This window comes from Lethenteron reissneri, chromosome 65 (genome assembly GCF_015708825.2).
Source record: "Lethenteron reissneri isolate LAM-NWPU_2019-01 chromosome 65, ASM1570882v1, whole genome shotgun sequence".
In the NCBI taxonomy this organism is placed as follows: domain Eukaryota; kingdom Metazoa; phylum Chordata; class Hyperoartia; order Petromyzontiformes; family Petromyzontidae; genus Lethenteron; species Lethenteron reissneri.
Window position 1 is genome coordinate 6,546,468 of NC_083843.1, and position 20,548 is coordinate 6,567,015.

At 51.9% G+C, this 20,548-nt stretch overlaps 2 protein-coding genes across 2 annotated transcripts in view; one reads left to right on the forward strand and one right to left on the reverse strand.

Moving 5' to 3' along the window:
• LOC133359400 (cGMP-dependent protein kinase 1-like) overlaps nt 1-19,892 on the reverse strand; it is a 47,148-nt gene extending 27,256 nt beyond the window's left edge. The window contains exons 1-3 of the mRNA XM_061577810.1: nt 19,692-19,892; nt 18,356-18,469; nt 3,198-3,303 (exon numbers count right to left, since the gene is read on the reverse strand). Of these exons, the coding sequence (XP_061433794.1) occupies nt 3,198-3,303; nt 18,356-18,469; nt 19,692-19,815 (344 nt within the window). The 5' untranslated portion in view covers nt 19,816-19,892. The remainder of the gene's footprint in view (nt 1-3,197; nt 3,304-18,355; nt 18,470-19,691) is intronic.
• LOC133359698 (cGMP-dependent protein kinase 1-like) overlaps nt 1-20,548 on the forward strand; it is a 329,349-nt gene that overhangs the window by 211,706 nt on the left and 97,095 nt on the right. The window lies entirely within an intron of this gene.

Consider the following 20,548-nt stretch of genomic DNA (forward strand, 5'->3'; position numbering starts at 1 on the left):
CGGCATTACACTTTCTATTGGCAAGGAAAACAGCAGAACGAACCAAGGCAACACGGTGTTGGGTTCGCCGTCAAAAATACACTCCTTGGCATGATAGAGCCACCGACTTCAGGCTCCGAGTGGATTCTGCTCATGAAACTACTCACTGCTTCTGGCCATGTAAACATCCTGAGTGTCTAAGCCCCAACACTCTACTCACCTCCGGAGATTCATGACCAGTTCTATGAAGAGCTTCACAATATTATTAGCAACATCCCCAGCTCTGAGCACATGTTTCTGTTGGGAGACTTCAATGCAAGGGTTGGGGCTGACCACGACGCGTGGTCCACGTGCCTTGGCTATCACGGCATCGGAAAGATGAATGCCAGTGGCCAAAGACTACTGGAGCTTTGTTCATACAACAATCTCTGTATCACAAACTCACTAAACCATGCCATAAAGTATCATGGAGACACCCAAGGTCTCTTAATTGGCACAAACTGGACCTCGTCATCACCCGACGAGCCGCTCCTCAACTCAGTACTCATCACACGCAGCTACCACAGCGCACTCTGTGACACTGATCACCCGCTGGTATCCAGCAAGGTCAGACTACGCTTAAAAAAGATACACCGCCTCAAACAAAAGCGCTACCTACGCATCAACTTTGCCAAGACCTCCCTCCCAGAGCTCACTCAATCATTCCAACACAGCCTTGAGTAGTCCCTACACGACACACCAGATGGAAGCGTGGAGACAAAATGTGCATACATCAGAGACGCCATCTTCAATGCAGCCATCAATACCTTCGGTAAGCAGACAAGGCGGAACACAGACTGGTTTGAGGAACACCTGGCTATATTGGAACCCATCCTCCAAGCCAAGCGCATGGCGCTCCTGAAGTACAAGCAGGTCCCAAGTACAGGATCATTAAGGGCTTTGAAAGCTGCCCGCAGTGCAGCTCAAACAACCACCAGACGCTGCGTCAACAACTACTGGGTGAACCTCAGCAGTAGGATCCAACTCGCCTCTGACACTGGCAATATCCGTGCCATGTATGAAGGCATCAAGACAGCCTTTGGTCCAAACATCAGGAGGATTGCCCCCCTTAAATCCAGCACAGGGGCCATCATCACTGATAAACAAGAGCAAATGGCCAGGTGGGTAGAACACTACTCAGAGCTCTACTCACGAGACAACGATGTGTCAGAAGCTGCCCTTGCTGCTGTAAAGCCCTTACCAACGATACACGAACTGGACAATGTTCCAACCTTGAAGGAACAGGACAACGTCACCAACTCACGAGCCAGTGGCAAGTCCCCGGGACAGAACGGCATCACACCTGAGGTACTGAAATGTGCGAAACCCGCCATCCTCACAAAACTCCATGAACTTATCTGCCAGTGCTGGGAAGAAGGAGCAATGCCTCAAGACATGAGAGATGCCAACATCATCACCCTATATAAAAACAAGGGTGACCGCGCTGACAGCTCACACAGAACAAGGTCTGCAGACACTCATCGACCACCTTGCCAATGCCTGCAACAACTTTGGCCTGACAATCAGTATGAAAAAGACCAATGTCATGAGCCAGGATGTCAGAGACACCCCTTCCATAAACATTTGCAGCTACACCCTGGAAGTCGTTCAGGACTTTACCTACTTAGGTTCCACCATCACCTGCAATTTGTCCCTTGTCACAGAGATTGACAAGCGCATTGGGAAGGTGTCCACAGCTATGTTCAGGTTTACCAAAAGAGTGTGGGAGAACAAATCCCTAACGGTCAACACCAAAGTACAGGTGTATCGGGCCTGCGTCCTTAGCACCCTCCTCTATGGGTCTGAGTCCTGGACAACATACGCCCATCAAGAACATCGACTAAACACATTCCACCTCCGATGTCGCAGGCGCATCCTCGGTATCAGATGGCAAGATCGCATTCCCTACACCTCAGTCCTCAACTTGGCCAACATTACCAGCATGTACTTTCTACTCAGACATAGGCGCCTGAGATGGCTTGGACACGTGCGCCGCATGCAGGATGGCAGAAGACCCAAGGATGTCTTGTACGGCGAGCTGGCATCAGGCACACGGGTCACTGGTCGCCCAGTCCTGCGCTTCAAAGATGTCCGTAAACGGGACATGAAGAGCTGCGACATCAACCCAAATGACTGGGAGAAAACTGCCGGCGACTGACTCAGCTGGCAGTAGGCTGTGAAAACAGGCCTCAGGAGAGGCGAGGAGGAAAGACACACCGCTTGGCAGACCAAGAGGGAGCGACGTAATGAAAAAGCAGCAAACACCTCTGGAGCTGCCACCGCATTCACTTGCAATTGCTGTGGCAAGGATTGCCACTCAAAGGTTGGCCTACTAAGTAATTATAGGCGCTGAAAAACCTACAGCTGACCTCGTAAGGTGCAAAAGAATTGTCTCTCGCGACATGAAGGCCTATGGAAGAAAAAAACAGTCTGCCTCAGCAACAGGCCATGCTTTCCCACCTAATGATGGACGCTTGTGTTGCGCCCGAAACGTCGTGATTTATTTTATGTTATACCTACGTGACTTTACCGAAAGAACCAAAGAGTACTGCTGTATATTTGGAGTTTGCGTTTCTCTCTCCCCGCGTCGTTGCCACTGCGTGGATTTTATTCCTCCAGGGTCTGAATGTCACAAATGATCGCAGCTAAATGAAGTGGCCAATCGTCATAAATTTATAGCAGCGGCCAAATAATCCAAGGGCATGTTTCTGAATATGGAGTAGACATCCACGCAGTGACCACGGGGAGAGAGACGCCAACTCCGAATATACAGCAGAAGGCGTTAGGGTCCAGATCAAACCAACGACCATCCTGCATATCCGGCGAGGAAGATACCATCTCCTAGCCACCGGGACACCCAGAGAGAGACACAGAGATACACAGAGAGACACACAGAGAGAGACACACATAGAGACACACAGAGAGACACACAGAGAGAGACACACAGAGAGACACACAGAGAGACACACAGAGAGACACGTAGAGACACACACAGACAGACACGCAGAGAGAGACACACAGAGACCCACAGAGACACAGAGAGAGACACACACAGAGACACACACAGAGAGAGACACACAGAGAGAGACACACAGAGAGACACCCACAGAGACACACACAGAGAGAGACACACAGAAAGAGACACACAGAGAGACACAGAGACACACAGAGAGGCACACCTCTTCAGGAAGTCCATGTACTCGGCCTGCTTGATGAGGCCAGTCCTCATCATGATCGTCTGGAAGCATTGGCGGTCGATTGCCCAGAGGCGCACGTTCGTGATGGCTGAGGACACACGGACACACACACACGGCACACACACACGGACACACACACACGGACACACACACACGGCACACGGACACACACACACACGGACACACACACAGGGACACACACACACAGGGACACACACACACGGACACACACACACGGACACACACACACACACGGACACACACGGACACATACACTGACACACACACGGACACACACACGGACACACACACACGCGGACACACACACACACGGACACACACACGGACACACACACGGAAAAACACACAGGGACAAACACGGACGCACACACGGACACACATATAGTGACACACACACACGGACACACACACACACATTAGACGGCACATACGGACACATACACAGGGACAAACACGAACAGACACAGGGGCACACACACACACGGACACACACACAGGGACACACACACACGGACACATCAGACGGCACACACACATATACAGGGACCAACACGAAGACACACAGGGACACACACACACCGAAACACACACACGGACACATACATCACACACAGGGACACATCACACGGCACACACAAAGTCAAGAGAAAGGTCTTAACAGACTGTTGGGGTTAGTGCTGTTAGCGTGCACCTATGAAGGCCGGAACGGGGGTGGGTGGCCAGCACCACGCCCGACCGCCTTTGTCTCCCTAGTGGCAACGTTTACACACCGCACCAGGTACTCATTTTGAGGCTGAGTCGACCTAGGGGAGGCCCGGGACCGGTTCAGATAATCGTCACTGGTGGTGTTGGCCGTGAGCTGGAATCAATCCCGTGCCGCCGGGTTCATAGCGCAGCGTAGCGCTAACCGATGCACCACCGCTCCCCACACACACACAGTAACACACACACGGACACACACGGACACACACAGTAACACACACACGGACACACACCACACAGAGACACACACAGACACAAACCACACACGGACACACACAGACACACACCACACAGACACACACACAGACACACACCACACAGACACACACACAGACACACACCGGCACTTGCCCCAACAGCCCACGTGGACTACCCGGGGCAGCTCTGTGTTGTGAGTGTGGACGCGCCTCTGAAGGTTGCGTTTGATAGCCTCTTCAGCACGATGACTGCCCTATCACACTCCATGAAAGTAACACTCTCACATAATCACACAGGCAAAGCGCCCCGTGTAGCCTTCAACAGACTGTTGGGGCAAGTGCTGTTAGTAGCGAGCAGCACTCACCCACTCACTCAGCCACCCACTCAATCACTCACTCACCCACTCACTCACCCACTCACCCACTCGCTCAACCACTCGCTCACCCACCTACTCGCTCACTCACCCACACACTCACCCACCCACTCACTCACCCACTCGCTCACCCACTGACTCCCTCACCTACTCGCTCACTCACCTACTTGCTCACTCACCCACACACTCACCCACTCGCTCACCCACTGACTCACTCACCCACTCGCTCACCAACTCGCTCACCCACCTCCATGCTCACTCACCCACACACTCACCCACCCACTCGCTCACCCACTGACTCACTCACCCACTCGCTCACCCACTGAGTCACTCACCCACTCGCTCACCCACTGACTCACTCACCCACTCGCTCACCCACTGACACACTCACCCACTCGCTCACCCACCTACTCGCTCACTCACCCACACACTCACCCACCCGCCCACTCACTCACCCACTCGCTCACCCACTGACTCACTCATCCACTCGCTCACTCACCTACTCGCTCACTCACCCACACACTCACCCACCCACTCACTCACCCACTCGCTCACCCACTGACTCACTCACCCACTCGCTCACCCACCTACTCGCTCACTCACCCACATACTCACCCACTCGCTCACCCACTGACTCACTCACCCACTCGCTTACCTACCTACTCACTCACCCACCCACTCATTCACCCACTCGCTCACCCACTGACTCACTCACCCACTCGCTCACCCACCTACTCGCTCACTCACCCACACACTCACCCACCCACCCACTCACTCATCCTCTACAAAGACAAAGATCCCCTTTATAGCTTGTAACAGACTGTTTGGGCAATTGCTGTTAGCGAGTTGCACTCACTCAGCTACTCAATCACTCACCCACCCACTCACCCACTCATTCACCTACTTACTCACCCACCCACTCACCCACTAACCCACTCACCTACTTACTCACCCACCCACTCACTCACATACTTACTCACCCACCCACTCACCCACTGACCCACTCACTCACCTCCTTACTCACTTACCCACCCACCCACCCTATCACCCTCTACAAAGACAAAGCTCCCCCGTATTGCGTCAACAGACTGTTGGGGCAAGTGGCTGTGAGTAGCGAGTAACATCGCCTATGAAGGCTACCGGCACTGTGGCACACGAGGAGGTGGATGGCCAGCAAACATGCCCGGCCGCCTTTGTCTCCCCCAGTTCCAACACGTTGTTGACACCACTGCACCGGGTACTCATTTTAGGCCGAGTCGACCTAGGGGAGGGAGTCCCAGGACCGGGTCCAGACAATTGTCAACGGCGCTGATGGTGGCCGTGAGCGCAGGAATCCAACTCGGGTCGCCGTCCCGGGAATTCGTAGCGGTGGTTCAGCGCTAACCGCTGCACCACCGCTCCCCTTCGATTGGGTCACGGCTTTAGTGGCTGACATTCACGGAGCCGGGATTCCAAGGATTTTGATTTCCTTCAACCGGCTTCCGCAGATTTCGATCAGCAGTGACTTGATTGAGGCATTGAGTTGATATTTACTCCCGTGATGAGCGCACGGCTGCACATCTATAGTGGGTGGGTGGTGGGTGAGTGGGTGGGTGGGTGAATTGGTGAGTGGGTGGGTGGTGGGTGAGTGGGTGGGTGAGTTAGTGGGTGGGTGGGTGAGTGGGTGGGTGGGTGAGTGGGTGAGTTAGTGGGTGGGTGAATGGGTGAGTGGGTGGGTGAATGGGTGGGTGGGTGAATGGGTGGGTGGGTGAATGGGTAAGTGGGTGGGTTGGTGGGTGGTGGGTGAGTGGGTGGGTGAGTGAATGGGTCAGTGAGTGAGTGGGTGGGTGCGTGGTGGGTGGGTGAGTGGATGAGTTTGTGGGTGGGTGAATGGGGGGGGGGTGAATGGGTAAGTGGGTGGGTTGGTGGGTGAGTGAGTGTGTGGGTGGGTGGGTGGGTGGATAGGTGGTGGATGAGTGGGTGGGTGGGTGGATGGATGGGTGAGTTAGTGAGTGGATGGGTGATTGAGTGGGTGCGGAGTGAGTGGGTGGGTTGGTGGGTGAATGAGTGGGTGGGTTGGTCGGTCGGTGTAAGAGTGGTTGATTCAATTGCATGGGTGGGTGAATAAAGTCAGTGAGTGAGTGATTAGGTGGGTGGGTGAGTGGCTGTGTGGGAAAGGGAGGCCCAGGACCGGTTCAGATTATCACACTATGTAAAAAAAAAAATGTTGTCCCTGGGTAGTAAGTATTATTTCTAATTGCTTATGCCTCAAAAGTACAGAAAATGGATATTATCCCCAAAAACTTTGGTTTTGTGACCAGGACAGTGATATTTCGATTTAAAGCTTTCGTGACTGCAGGGATTCATCTTCTTGGTTCTTTCGGTAAAGTCACGTAAAAGGGAAGTAATAAAATAATAAAAATAAAACATAATAAAATAAAATAATATAATAATATAATATTTTATTATGTTTTATTTTTATTGTTTTATTACTTCCCTTCTACGTGACTTTACCGAAAGAACCAAGAAGAGGACAGTGATATTTCTAAATTCACCTATTTTCAATGAGAATTCCAGATATATTCAGTGCTGAGTAAACTTGGAGAAACTTCTAGAACATTCTCTAATTTCCAGTAATATAAATTGTCGTATAAATACAGGGCCCTTAAGCCCACCTGGCAGCCCTTTGATTGGTGGAAAACCAACCACGGTCGGGTTGGCTGCCCACCACTTAAATTATCATTGGCTGCTGACATTTGGGCTACTCCCATTTCAAACCCTTATAAACAGTTTGCCTTGGAAGCTAACCCCTCTTTTCCTGATGATGACCGCTTATGTTGCGATCGAAACATCGAAGATTTGTGTTATTTTTTAAAATCCTTTATATTAAGTTCACTTGCTTGCTTGCTTGCTTACGACCGTGCAAATCTTTCGGTCGTTTTTTAACCCACTTCCCGTGATCCAATCGAGCTGAGATTTTCCACACAGACTCGTTGTGCGTGACAATTTATGTCCGTGAAAAATATTTTCCAAAATTTTACACTTTTAGGACAAAAATATTACATTTAATTACCAATTTCTTAATGGTGCAATGCAATCATCTGACCCATAGGTGGCAGCCATCTCAAGCCAGAGGACGAGAGGACTCTAGCCGCCACGCATATAAAGGATTTATAGTGGAAAACTTTGTTTTTACGGGTTATACTTGTTGTTATTTTCTTTGAACCTATCTACGAACCGAAATACCCAATAATATGTAGATACGGAGTCGGCAGCCTTCACGTACCTCCAAGAATTCTTCCCTAAGCTGTCTCCGGCAAAAGTTAAAGCCGGTGTCTTCGTCGAACCACAGATGAAGAAGATCCTGGAGTGCAATGAATTCCCCAAGAAGCTCAATAGTAAGGAGAAAGCAGCTTGGAACAGGTTTGTGGCAGTGGTTCGTGGCTTCCTGGACAATCACAAGGTTGAAAACTATGTGGAGCTGGTTGCGACTCTGGTGAAGAACCACGGCACAATAGGCTGTATGCTGTCCCTCAAAGTCCATATCCCTGATGCTCATCTTGATTAATTCAAGGTGAACATGGGAGCGTACTCGGAGGAGCAAGGCGAGCGCTTCCACCAGGATATACTGGACTTTGAACGCCGCTATCAAGGACAGTATAACGAGAACATGATGGGAGACTACATTTGGGGGCTGATTCGTGAAAGGGATTTACAGTAGAATTTGTAAATCTTGAAAAACTACTCACTTCTAAATCTTTTGTAGTCATTTTGTATTACTTTAGTATAAATGCATGTTAATTTCGATTCAAATGTTGTTTTTTGACTTTATGTGAACGAAAAGACACAAATTTGCCCGTTTTCTCATTGAAATAAGGTAAATTTCTAAATACCACTGTCCTGGTAATAAAAGCAAAGTTTGTGGGGAATAGTAGCCATTTTCTATACTTTTTAAGCATAAGCAATTAAAAAAGAACTCTTACAACCCAGGGACAAAAATTGCGTGGCAGTGTCATCACTGAAATTGGTTGTGAGCTGGAATCGAATTCAAGTTCGTAGAGCAGCATGCTAATCACTACTTCAAAGTGCTGTTAACGAGCACCTATGAAGACCGGCACTGAGGCACACGAGGGGATGAGTGGCCAGCACCACGCCTGGTCGCCTTTGTCTCCCTGGTAGTGATGATTTAATACACCGAACCAGGTACGCATTTGATGTTGAGTTCACCTAGGGAAGGCCAAGAATCCGGTTCAGATGATCGCCATTGTGGTGTCTGATACAGATACTCACACACAGACTCACACACAACAACAACCGACATTCGCCACTAAGTGGCAGAGACATCACCACGACACCTGTGCCAGGCTATGTGCACCTTGAGGCCACGTGAAGTGTCGAACGCCCGCTGGCAGGAGGTCACAGGGCAGACCCAGGTGCCACGGGTCGAATGACTGAGATGATTGAGATGACTGGCCGATGCACCACCTGAGCCCCCTACTGTGCCAACTTCATGTGCATTAACGAGCCAGCGCTCTGCTCGTTGTTGTGAACGTCACTCTTCTGTCCTCCGTTGTTGCTGGAGGGCAATTTGCTCGATCTGCCCAGTAGCAGCGTCGTTCACGAGCCTCCTCCACAGAGACCGATCTTGACACCGCTGGTACCATTCATCACCAAGTCCACTCAGCTCCACGTCCTCCACTCCTTTTCTTCTCTAGCTTGTGCCATGCCTGTTTAACCCCCTCTATCCGTCCAAACAAAGCTGTTTGGGCGTGCAGGCTACTTGACCCAGCAAATGCAGCCTTGCCTGCCAGAGGAGCTCACTGATGGGACTTTGTCAAGATATTTCAAGGATTTGTGAGCTCCTCAGGCTGGATCATAGGAAGGCCAGCCTAAATGTTTCTAACAGGCGAAGATGCTCCATTAGGGGGTCCACGTTTCGCAAGCGTACAGAAGGGAGGGAATGACTGTGGCCGAGAAGACCCGAAGCTTCGTGCGGAGCGACAGACCAGGTAGCTTCCACACAGCATTACGCAACCGATGAAAAGATATTGCCGCTCGACTGATTCGGAGTGAGGCCTCTGCTGTTAAACTGGAGCCGGCAATAAGCACACTGCCCAGGTATGGGAAACTCTCCACTTTTTCCACTACTGCCCCATCACCAATTGGGAGTTGTGGGGGTCGAGTGTCTGATGGTACAAAATACCCAGGCAGGTGCTTAGTTTTGGTGGGGCTGATGGTAAGGCCCCACTTCTTAGTGGCATGCTCCAGGTTCAGCAGCAGCGCCTCCAACTCCTCCTCTGAGTGAGCAGCAATTACCAGATAATCGGCATACGTAACATGGTTGAGCAATAGGGAGCCACACACTCACACACAGACAATGTCACACACTCCTACACACACTCACACACACACAGAGACTTATACACAGACTCATACACACACCACACACATACACATGCACACTCACACACACACTCACACACAGACTCACACACATACATTGTGCACACACTCCCACACACAGACACTCACACACAGACAAATGCACAAACTCACACACATAGACACTCTCACACAGACTCATACACACATTCCCACACATACACTGACACACACTCACAAAGATCCACACAGAGACTCATACGCACACTCACACACACAAAGATTCACACAGAGACTCATACACACACTCACACACACAGAGACTCATACACACACTCACAAACACAGAGACTCACACAGAGACTCACATACACATACACACGCACACACACAGAGACTCACACACAGACTCACACACACACTCACACACACAGAGACTCATACCCACACTCACAGAGACTCACACAGAGACTCATACACACACTCACACACACAGAGACTCACACATAGACTCACACATAGACTCATACACACACTCACACACACAGAGACTCATACACACACTGACAAACACAGAGACTCACACATAGACTCATACACACATTCACAGAGACTCACACAGAGACTCATACACACACGCACAGAGACTCACACAGAGACTCACACACACTCACACACACACAGACTCATAAACACACACAGAGACTCACACAGAGACTCATACACACACGCACAGAGACTCACACAGAGACTCATGCACACACTCACACACACAGAGACTCATACACACACTGACAAACACAGAGACTCACATAGAGACTCATACACACACTCACAAACACAGAGACTCACACAGAGACTCACATACACACACACAGAGACTCACACACAGACTCACACACACTCACACACACACAGACTCATACACACACGCACAGAGACTCACACATAGACTCATGCACACACTCACACACACAGAGACTCATACACACACTGGCAAACACAGAGACTCACATAGAGACTCATACACACACTCACAAATCCAGAGACTCACACAGAGACTCACATACACACACAGAGACTCACACACACACACACAGAGACTCACACATAGACTCATACACACACTCACACACACAGAGACTCATACACACGCACAGAGACTCACACAGAGACTCATACACACACTCACACACACAGAGACTCATACACACACTCACACACACAGAGACTCATACACACACGCACATAGACTCACACACAGACTCATACACACACTCACACACACAGACACTCACGCACACACGCACAGAGACTCACACAGAGACTCATACACACACTCACACACACATAGACTCATACACACACTCACACACACATAGACGCATACACACACGCACAGAGACTCACACACACAGAGACTCACGCAGTGCAATCTCTGTTCAATTTAGCTCACAAATCACATCGCACACACGCGGGCACCACAAACACACACTCCTGTCACAATTCATTCAGCCCGCACACGCAAAAACACACACGCAGCAGCCACTCGCACACACACTCGTTCACGCAAAGACAAAGTTCCCCCGTGTAGCCTTAACAGACTGTAGGGGCAAGTGCTCTTAGCGAGCACCTATGAAGGCCGGCACGGCACACGAGGGGATGGGTGGCCAAAACCATGCCTTTGTCTCCCCAGTAGCGATGTTTACTGCGCTCAGCGCCCATATACTCAGCGATATTTACAGGTATTCATTTAAGGCTTAGTCGACCTAGGGGGGGCCCATGACGGGGTTCAGATATGTTGGCACTGTGGTACCTGAATCGGTGTGTGCGTCTGTGTGGAGAGCGGTGGCGCAGCGGTTAGCGCTACGCTGCTGTCCTACGAACCCGGCAACCCGGGTTCAATTCCCGCTCACGGCCAACACCAGTGACGATTATCTGAACCGGTCCTGGGCCTCCTCTAGGTCGACTCAGTCTCAAATGAGTACCTGGTGCGGTGTGTAAATATTGCCACTGGGGAGACAAAGGCGGCCGGGCGTGGTGCTGGCCACTCACCCCCTCGTGCGCCGTTCAGGCCTTCATAGGTGCTCGCTAACAGCACTTGCCCCTACAGTCTGTTAAGGCTACACGGGGGATCTTTGTCTTTGTGGTAGTGTGGACCCCCCCTAATGGAACATCTTCGCCTGTTAGAAACATTTCGGCTGGCCTGCCTACGATTCATCCTCGGTTTAACCTGCAGGCTGCATTGTGTGTAGCTCAAACATCCTTGAAAAATCTGGACAAAGTCCCATCGGTTGGCTGGTACATGTAGCCCGCATGCCCAGCCACCGCATGCCTAAACAGCTTTTGTTCGGCCCGATAGAGGAAGCTAAACGGGCGCGGCACGGGCTAGAGAAGAGATGGAGTGACGTGGTACAGGAGGACGTGGAGCTGAGTGGACTTGCCGATGACTAGTACCAGCGGTGTCAAGATCGTCCACAGTGGAGGAGGCTCGTGAAGGACACTACTGGGCAGTTGGAGGCAGTCACCCTCCAACAACAACGGAGGGCGGAGGAGCGACGCTCACAACAATGAACGGAGCGCCGGGCAGATAAAATACAGCGAGTTGGCACAGTAGGGGGCACAGGTGGTGCATCGGCCACTCATCTCAGTCAGTCGACCCGTGGCACCTGCTGGGTCTGCCCCGTGACCTCCTGCAAGCGGGCGTTCGACACTTCACGTGGCCTCAAGGTGCACATAGCCTGGCACAAGCGCCGTGGTGATGTCACCGCCACTTCGTGGTGAATGTCGGTTGTTGGTGTTATGGTCGTGTAGTGGTTAGCGCTATGCTGCGTGACGAACCTGGCGACACGAGTTTGATTCCCCCTCACGGCCAACACCCAGTGACGATTATTTGAACCGGTCCTGGGACTCCCCTAGGTCGACTCAGCCTCAAATGGCTACCTAGTGCAGTGTGTAGTAAACATCGCCACTGGGGGAGACAAAGACGGCCGGGCGTGGTGCTGGCCACCCACCCCCTCGTGTGCCCTACCGGCCATCACAGGTGCTACTCGCTAACAGCACTTGCCCCAACAGTCTGTTGAGGCTACACGGGGGATCTTTGTCTTTGTTTGTGTGTGTGTGCGGGTCGGAGACCCAGTGTTTAAAGGGAGTGTGCACACACCCTGTGATTTGCCTCCGCGTGTCCATGGCAACCAACGCCATGGGTAGCAACGGGAGGCAGAGCAGCGAGTCTCCATGGCAACCAGGGATGCACACTAGCACACACGTGCGCGTGTGTGTGTGAGTTTTGAATGGGTGTGTGTGTGTGTTGATGAATGGGTGAATTGGTGGGTGGGTGAGTGAGTAAATGGGTGTGTGGGTGAGTGAGTGAATGGATGGGTGAGTGAGCGTGTGAATAGATGGGTGAGTGAGCGTGTGGGTGAGTGAGCGTGGGTGAGTGAGCGTGTGTGTGAGTTTTGAATGGGTGTGTGTGTGTTGATGAATGGGTGAATTGGGGCGTGGGTGAGTGAGTAAATGGGTGTGTGGGTGTGTGGGTGAGTGAGTGAATGGATGGGTGAGTGAGCGTGTGGATGGGTGAGCGTGGGTGAGTGAGCGTGTGTGTGTGAGTTTTGAATGTGTGTGTGTTGATGAATGGGTGAATTGGTAGGTGGGTGGGTGAGTGAGTAAATGGGTGTGTGGGTGAGAGAGTGAATGGATGGGTGAGTGAGCGTGTGGGTGAGTGAGCGTGGGTGAGTGAGCGTGTGTGTGTGAGTTTTGAATGTGTGTGTGTAGATGAATGGGTAAATTGGTGGGTGGGTGAGTGAGTGAATGGATGCGTGAGTGAGCGTGTGGGTGAGTGAGCGTGGGTGAGTGGGTGAGTGTGTGAGTGGGCGAGTGAGTGGATCAGTATGCATGTGTGTGTATGATATTTATTGCTATGATTGTAATCATCATCGTTATGGGGAGCGGTTAGCTCACGGCGACTAAGACCCAGTTATAGTATTATCGGAACCGGTCCTGGGCCTCCCCTAAGTCAACTCAGCGTCAAATGAGTACCTGGTGCGGTGCGCAGTAAATATCGCCACTCGGGAGAGACAAAGGCGACCGGGCGCGGTCCTGGACACCCACCCCCTCTTGTGTCACAGTGACGGCCTTCATAGGTGCCGCTGCTACTCTCTAAGAGCACTTGTCCGTGCAGTATGCTACAGGCTTTATGTATGTATGGTTATGTGGGTCAGTGGGTGAATGAGTGATTAGGTATTTATGCTGCTGTGAATGGATGGTGTGTGGGTGAGTGAGTGGGTGAGTGAGCGATTGAATGAGTAAATGCATTGGTGTTTGTGTGAGTGGGTGAGCGAGTGAGTGGCGGAACGTGTTAGTGAATGAATAGATGAGTGAATGAGTGAGTGAGTGACTGCTACTCGCTATTAACAACACTTGCCCCAACAGTCTGTTACAGGCTATACGGAGTGAGTGTGTATTTGTGTATATGTGTGTGTGTGAATGCGTGGGTGGGCGTGTGGGTGGGAGAATGAGTGATTGAATGAGTAAATGTATAAGTGTTTGTGCGAGTGAGTTTGGTGGGCCAGTGAGTAGGTGAGTGAATGAGTCAGTGGGTGAGTGCGTGGGTGTGTGTGCGTGTTATTATATATTCACATAAGTGGTTTGGGTGAATGTATGGGTGAGTGGATGAGTGTGTGTATGTGGAGCATATGTGTGTTTGTGTTCCTGGGTGAGTGGGCGAGTGGGTGGTTGAGTATATGGGTGACTGAGTGAGGTTATGCATGGGTGTATGAGTGAGTATCAGTGTGCGTGAGTCAATGGATTTGTTTGAGTCTATGTGAGTGAGTGTGTGTGTCGTTGTGTGTGTGTGTGAGTCTCTCAGTGTGTGCGTATGTGTGAGTCTATGAGTCTCTGAGTCTATGATTGTGTGACTGAGTCTAAAAGTGTCTGAGTGAGTCTATGAGTGTCTAAGTCAGAGGTCGGCAACCTACGGCTCCGGAGCCGCATGCGGCTCTTTATGGGCTGCTTCTTGACGATATGTACGTATGTACTCAGATGCATTGCGGCTCTTGAAATACTGAATTTTGTACCGAATTGGAAAGAAATGGCTCTTCTTGTTATTTTGGTTGCCGACCCCTGGTCTAAGTGAATCGATGAGTGAGTGAGTCTACGGGTGTATGAGTGTCTCTATGTATGAGTGTGTGAGTGAGTCTGCGATTCTATGAGTCTATAAATTCGTCTATGATTGTGTGACTGAGTCTAAAAGTGTCTGAGTGAGTCTATGAGTGTCTAAGTGAATCGATGAGTGAGTGAGTATACGGGTGTATGAGTGTCTCTATGTATGAGTGTGTGAGTGAGTCGATGAGTGTGTGAGCCTAAACGTGTCTCGATGTATGAGTGTGTGAGTGAGTCTGCGATTCTATGAGTTTATAAATTCGTCTATGAGTGTATGAGTGTTTCTCGCCGTGTGTGAATCGACGTGTTTGACAGGGAGAGTGGCATTCTCCCTCCTTTCGATTGACAGAGGTCCCCCCTCTCCTCTTCTCCGTCATCCCTCAGTAGAGCTCTTAAACAGACAATTACCTTCCTAATAGTCTCCGCATGAAGGCAACACTCACCAACCACTCACTTACACATTCACCCATGCACTCACTCAACCGTCCAATCATTCACCCACTCACCAACCTGCCAACTCAAACGCAGCCAATCACCCACCCACTCACAGGCACACTCACCCACTAATTCACCAACTCACCCAATCACCCATGTACTCACCCACTCATTTGCCTACTCATCCAATAATTCACCAACTCGGCCACTCACCAACTCAAACGCTCACCTACTCACTCACCCACTCTGTATCTCTGTTAATGTTGAGAGTAGCGAGCGCCAACTATGAAGGCCGACACCGCCCACGAGGGAGTGGGTGGACACCACTACGCTTGACCGCCTGTCTCCCCACACTCACATCCACCCCACTCGTTCACTGGCACGTGCACCCACTCACTCGCAAACTAACCCACCAACTCATACACTCACCCACCCACTGACCTACCCACACACCCGCTCATTCATCTACTCACTCAAACAATCAACCACTGACCCACCTACTCACCCACTCTCTGTGTCTCTGTTTATGTTGATGGTAGCTGCACGTGACTCACATGGCAATGAGGGCAATAACATCTCCACTCACAGCCCTCTCCTCCCTCTCTCCCTCCGTGTCTCTCCTATTCCATCTTCCTCTATATTCTATTTGTCTATACATCCTCTCCCCCTCCCTCTCCCTTTCTCGCACCCATCTCTCCCACTCTCTCTCTCTTTTTCTTTAAATTAAGACTCAGAGAGAGAGAGAGATATACACACAGACCAGGGATCTCAGTGTTTTTGACACGGTCATCGTGAACCCAGCGACCCGGCCATAGTGAACCCAGCAATCCGGCCATCGTGAGACTCACCCAGCGACACAGCCATCATGAGCCCAGCAACCCGTCCATCATGCACCCAGGGACCCGTCCATCGTGAACCCAGCGACCCGTCCATCATGCACCCAGGGACCCGTCCATCGTGAACCCAGCGACCCACTCATCTTGAACCCAGCGACCCGGCCATCTTGAACACAGCGACCCGTCCATCGTGAACCCAGCGACCCGTCCATCGTGAACCCAGTGACCCACCCATCGTGAACCCAGTGACTTGGCCATCTTGAACCCAGTGACCCACCCATCGTGAACCCAGCGACCCGTCCATCGTGAACCCAGCGACCCACCCATCATGAACCCAGTGACTGGGCCATCTTGAACCCAGCGACCCACCCATCGTGAACCCAGCGACCCGTCCATCATGAACCCAGTGACTCGGCTATCTTTAACCCAGCGACCCACTCATCTTGAACCCAGCGACCCACCCATCATGTACCCAGTGACCCGGCCATCGTGAACCCAGCGACCTGGCCATCTTGAACCCAGCGACCCGGCCATCTTGAACCCAGCGACCCACTCATCTTGAACCCAGCGACCCACCCATCATGAACCCAGTGACCCAGCCATCGTGAACCCAGCGACCCGGCCATCTTGAACCCAGCGCCCCGGCCATCTTGAACCCAGCGACCCACTCATCTTGAACCCAGCGACCCACCCATCATGAACCCAGTGACCCAGCCATCGTGAACCCAGCGACCCGGCCATCTTGAACCCAGCGACCCGGCCATCTTGAACCCAGCGACCCACTCATCTTGAACCCAGCGACCCACCCATCATGAACCCAGTGACCCGGCCATCGTGAACCCAGCGACCTGGCCATCTTGAACCCAGCGACCCGGCCATCTTGAACCCAGCGACCCACTCATCTTGAACCCAGCGACCCACCCATCATGAACCCAGTGACCCAGCCATCGTGAACCCAGCGACCCGGCCATCTTGAACCCAGCGCCCCGGCCATCTTGAACCCAGCGACCCACTCATCTTGAACCCAGCGACCCACCCATCATGAACCCAGTGACCCAGCCATCGTGAACCCAGCGACCCGGCCATCTTGAACCCAGCGCCCCGGCCATCTTGAACCCAGCGACCCACTCATCTTGAACCCAGCGACCCACCCATCATGAACCCAGTGACCCGGCCATCGTGAACCCAGCGACCCACTCATCTTGAACCCAGCGACCCGTCCATCATGAACCCAGCGACCCGGCCATCTTGAACCAGCGACCCACTCATCTTGAACCCAGCGACCCGTCCATCATGAACCCAGCGACCCACTCATCGTGAACCCAGTGACTCGGCCATCTTGAACCCAGCGACCCACTCATCTTGAACCCAGTGACCCGTCCATCATGAACCCAGTGACCCGTCCATCGTGAACCCAGTGACTCGGCTATCATGAACCCAGTGACTCGGCCATCTTGAACCCAGCGACCCACTCATCTTGAACCCAGCGACCCGTCCATCATGCACCCAGGGACCCGTCCATCGTGAACCCAGCGACCCGTCCATCATGAACCCAGCGACCCGTCCATCGTGAACCCAGCGACCCGTCCATCGTGAACCCAGTGACTCGGCCATCTTGAACCCAGCGACCCACCCATCGTGAACCCAGCGACACGGCCATCTTGAACCTAGCGACCCACCCATCGTGAACCCAGCGACCCGGCCATTGTGATGCCAGTGATCCGGCCATCGTAAACCCAGCGACTCACCCATCGTGAACCCATTGACTCGGCCATCTTGAACCAAGCGACTCACCCATCTTGAACCCAGCGACCCACCCATCTTTAACCCAGGGACTCAGCCATCGTGAACCCAGCGACCCGGCCATTGTGATGCCAGTGACCCGACCATCGTAAACCCAGTGACCCGGCCATTGTGAACCCAGGGACCCACCCATCATGAACCCAGTGACCCAGCCATCGTGAACCCAGCGACCCGGCCATCGTAAACCTCACCCTTGACGGTGGCCGTACGGGTGCAGTTGTAGAGGATGGCGAGCTCGCCAAATACTTTCCCTGGACTCATGGTGCACAGCTTCACCCCCTCCTTGGTGACGACCACTCGGCCCTCTAGAGAGGGGGGGGGGGAGAGGGACAGAGGGGGAGGCAGGGAGTGGAGGGAGGGGAGGAAGAGAGAGGGAGAGAGGAGAGTTTTCAACTATGCAGGAATGGCCTTGACCCGATGTTACGCGCAGATTGATGGGCACACACAGACACAACAACAACAGCAGCCATAGCAGCTCGCCCACTCGGCATCAAAAGGAGGGGAGGGCAGGGGGCACAATGCTAATCCCAGCTGCAAGCGATGATGGAATTCTCGCTTGCAACTATCCTCAGCTACTTGTGGGTTTGAATGGGGTCCTGGGTGTACACCCACCACTGGAGTGGAATAATGGCAGGCGCATATTACAGATGACAAGCCGATGGTCAATGGGCTGATCAGCTCCATGATAGGTCCTGTTGTCATGGACACGGGCCTGCATCCGCTGTTCCATCACTATATAGCCCAGCATCCATGATGTTGTGTGGATGCGCCGATGCCGGAACAGCGTGTTGGTAATTACAAGCCCATGGGCTGCACAGAAGTCTAGCAGCCTCCTACCATTGCTATTGAGTTGATCTGGCCCATGCCTTCCAATCTTTCCAAAGAGCCCCAATGGCTGCTGTGGTGGCTACGGTCGCCACGAGGGGAACAGCCAATTGGAATTGGCCTTCCCTCCATGGCAATGCTCACAGCCACCACAGCTTTACCGTCCTGAAAACCAACCAGGAGGTAGGGGGTTGATGTTTCCATTACCCACTAGATAGACAAAGACAAACACTGATGGTGGACTGACCCACTCACTCACACTCACTCACATTCACCCATTCACACTCACTCTCCCACACTCACACTCACTCTCTTACTGGTGAACACTCACACTCACTTACTGCTAGATACTCACAAATTCACATTCATACAAGACAAATATTCCCCGGATAGCCGGAACAGACTGTTGGGGCAAGTACTGTTAGCGAGCACCTGTGAAGGCTGGCACAGCACACGAGGGTGTGGGTGCCAGCACCACGCACGGCCGCCTTTGTCTCCCCAGTGGCGATGTTACTAGGCACCGCACAGGTACTTATTTGAGTCGACCATATGGGAGGCCCAGGACCAGTTCAAATAATCGTCACCGGTGGTGTTGGCTATGAGCGGGAATCAAACACACAGGTACACACAGGTACACTTAGTTGACTGACATTGTCTCGTACGTACACTCACCCACACCCACCCACCCAGCCACCCACTCACCCTCCATGACGTAGACGAGTGACCCCACATCGCCCTCGCGGATGATGCAGCTGCCGCGCGTGAACTCCACCGGGTGCATGGAGTCGACCACCTCGAGGATCTGCGACAGCTCCAGGTTCTTCATGAAGTCGTTGTCCAGGATCGCCTCGCGAATCAACTCCCGAGACCTACGGGGTAAGATAGTAGGGTGGAGGGTGGTGGTGGTGGTGGTGGATCAGGGGAGAAAGTGGGAGGGAGGGATTGAGGGAGGAAGGGAGGAAAGGAGATGTGGGGAGAGAGGAGGAGAGTTGTTAGTATTGGGAGAGAGGAATGGAGAGAGAGATGCGAGACATCACCCTGTCAGCATTATCCACACCCTCCCCTTTCCCCGGAGAATGGAAAAAAATGATGACGTACATTTTCTTGGTTCTTTCGGTAAAGTGACTTTACCGAAAGAACCAAGAAGATGAATCCCTGCAGTCACGAAAGCTTTAAATCGAAATGATGACGTACACTTACATCGTAGGAACGTAATAGGAATAAAAACGGATGACGTACATCTACGTCAGAAGAACGTGATAGGAATAAAAAACGGATGACGTACATTTGCATTATAGGGACGTAATAGAAATAAAAAATATGTTATAGGGACGTAAAAGGAATAAAAAAACGGATGATGTACACCTACGTCATAGGGAAAAATTGATAATGTCCACTTACATCATCAGAAACGAAATAGGAATAAAAAAGGGATGACACACTTACGTCATAGGAATGTATAAATAAAAAACTGATGACATACACTTACGTCATAGAGACGTAATAGGAATAAAAGAACGGATGACATACATTTACATCATCGGAACGTAATAGGAATT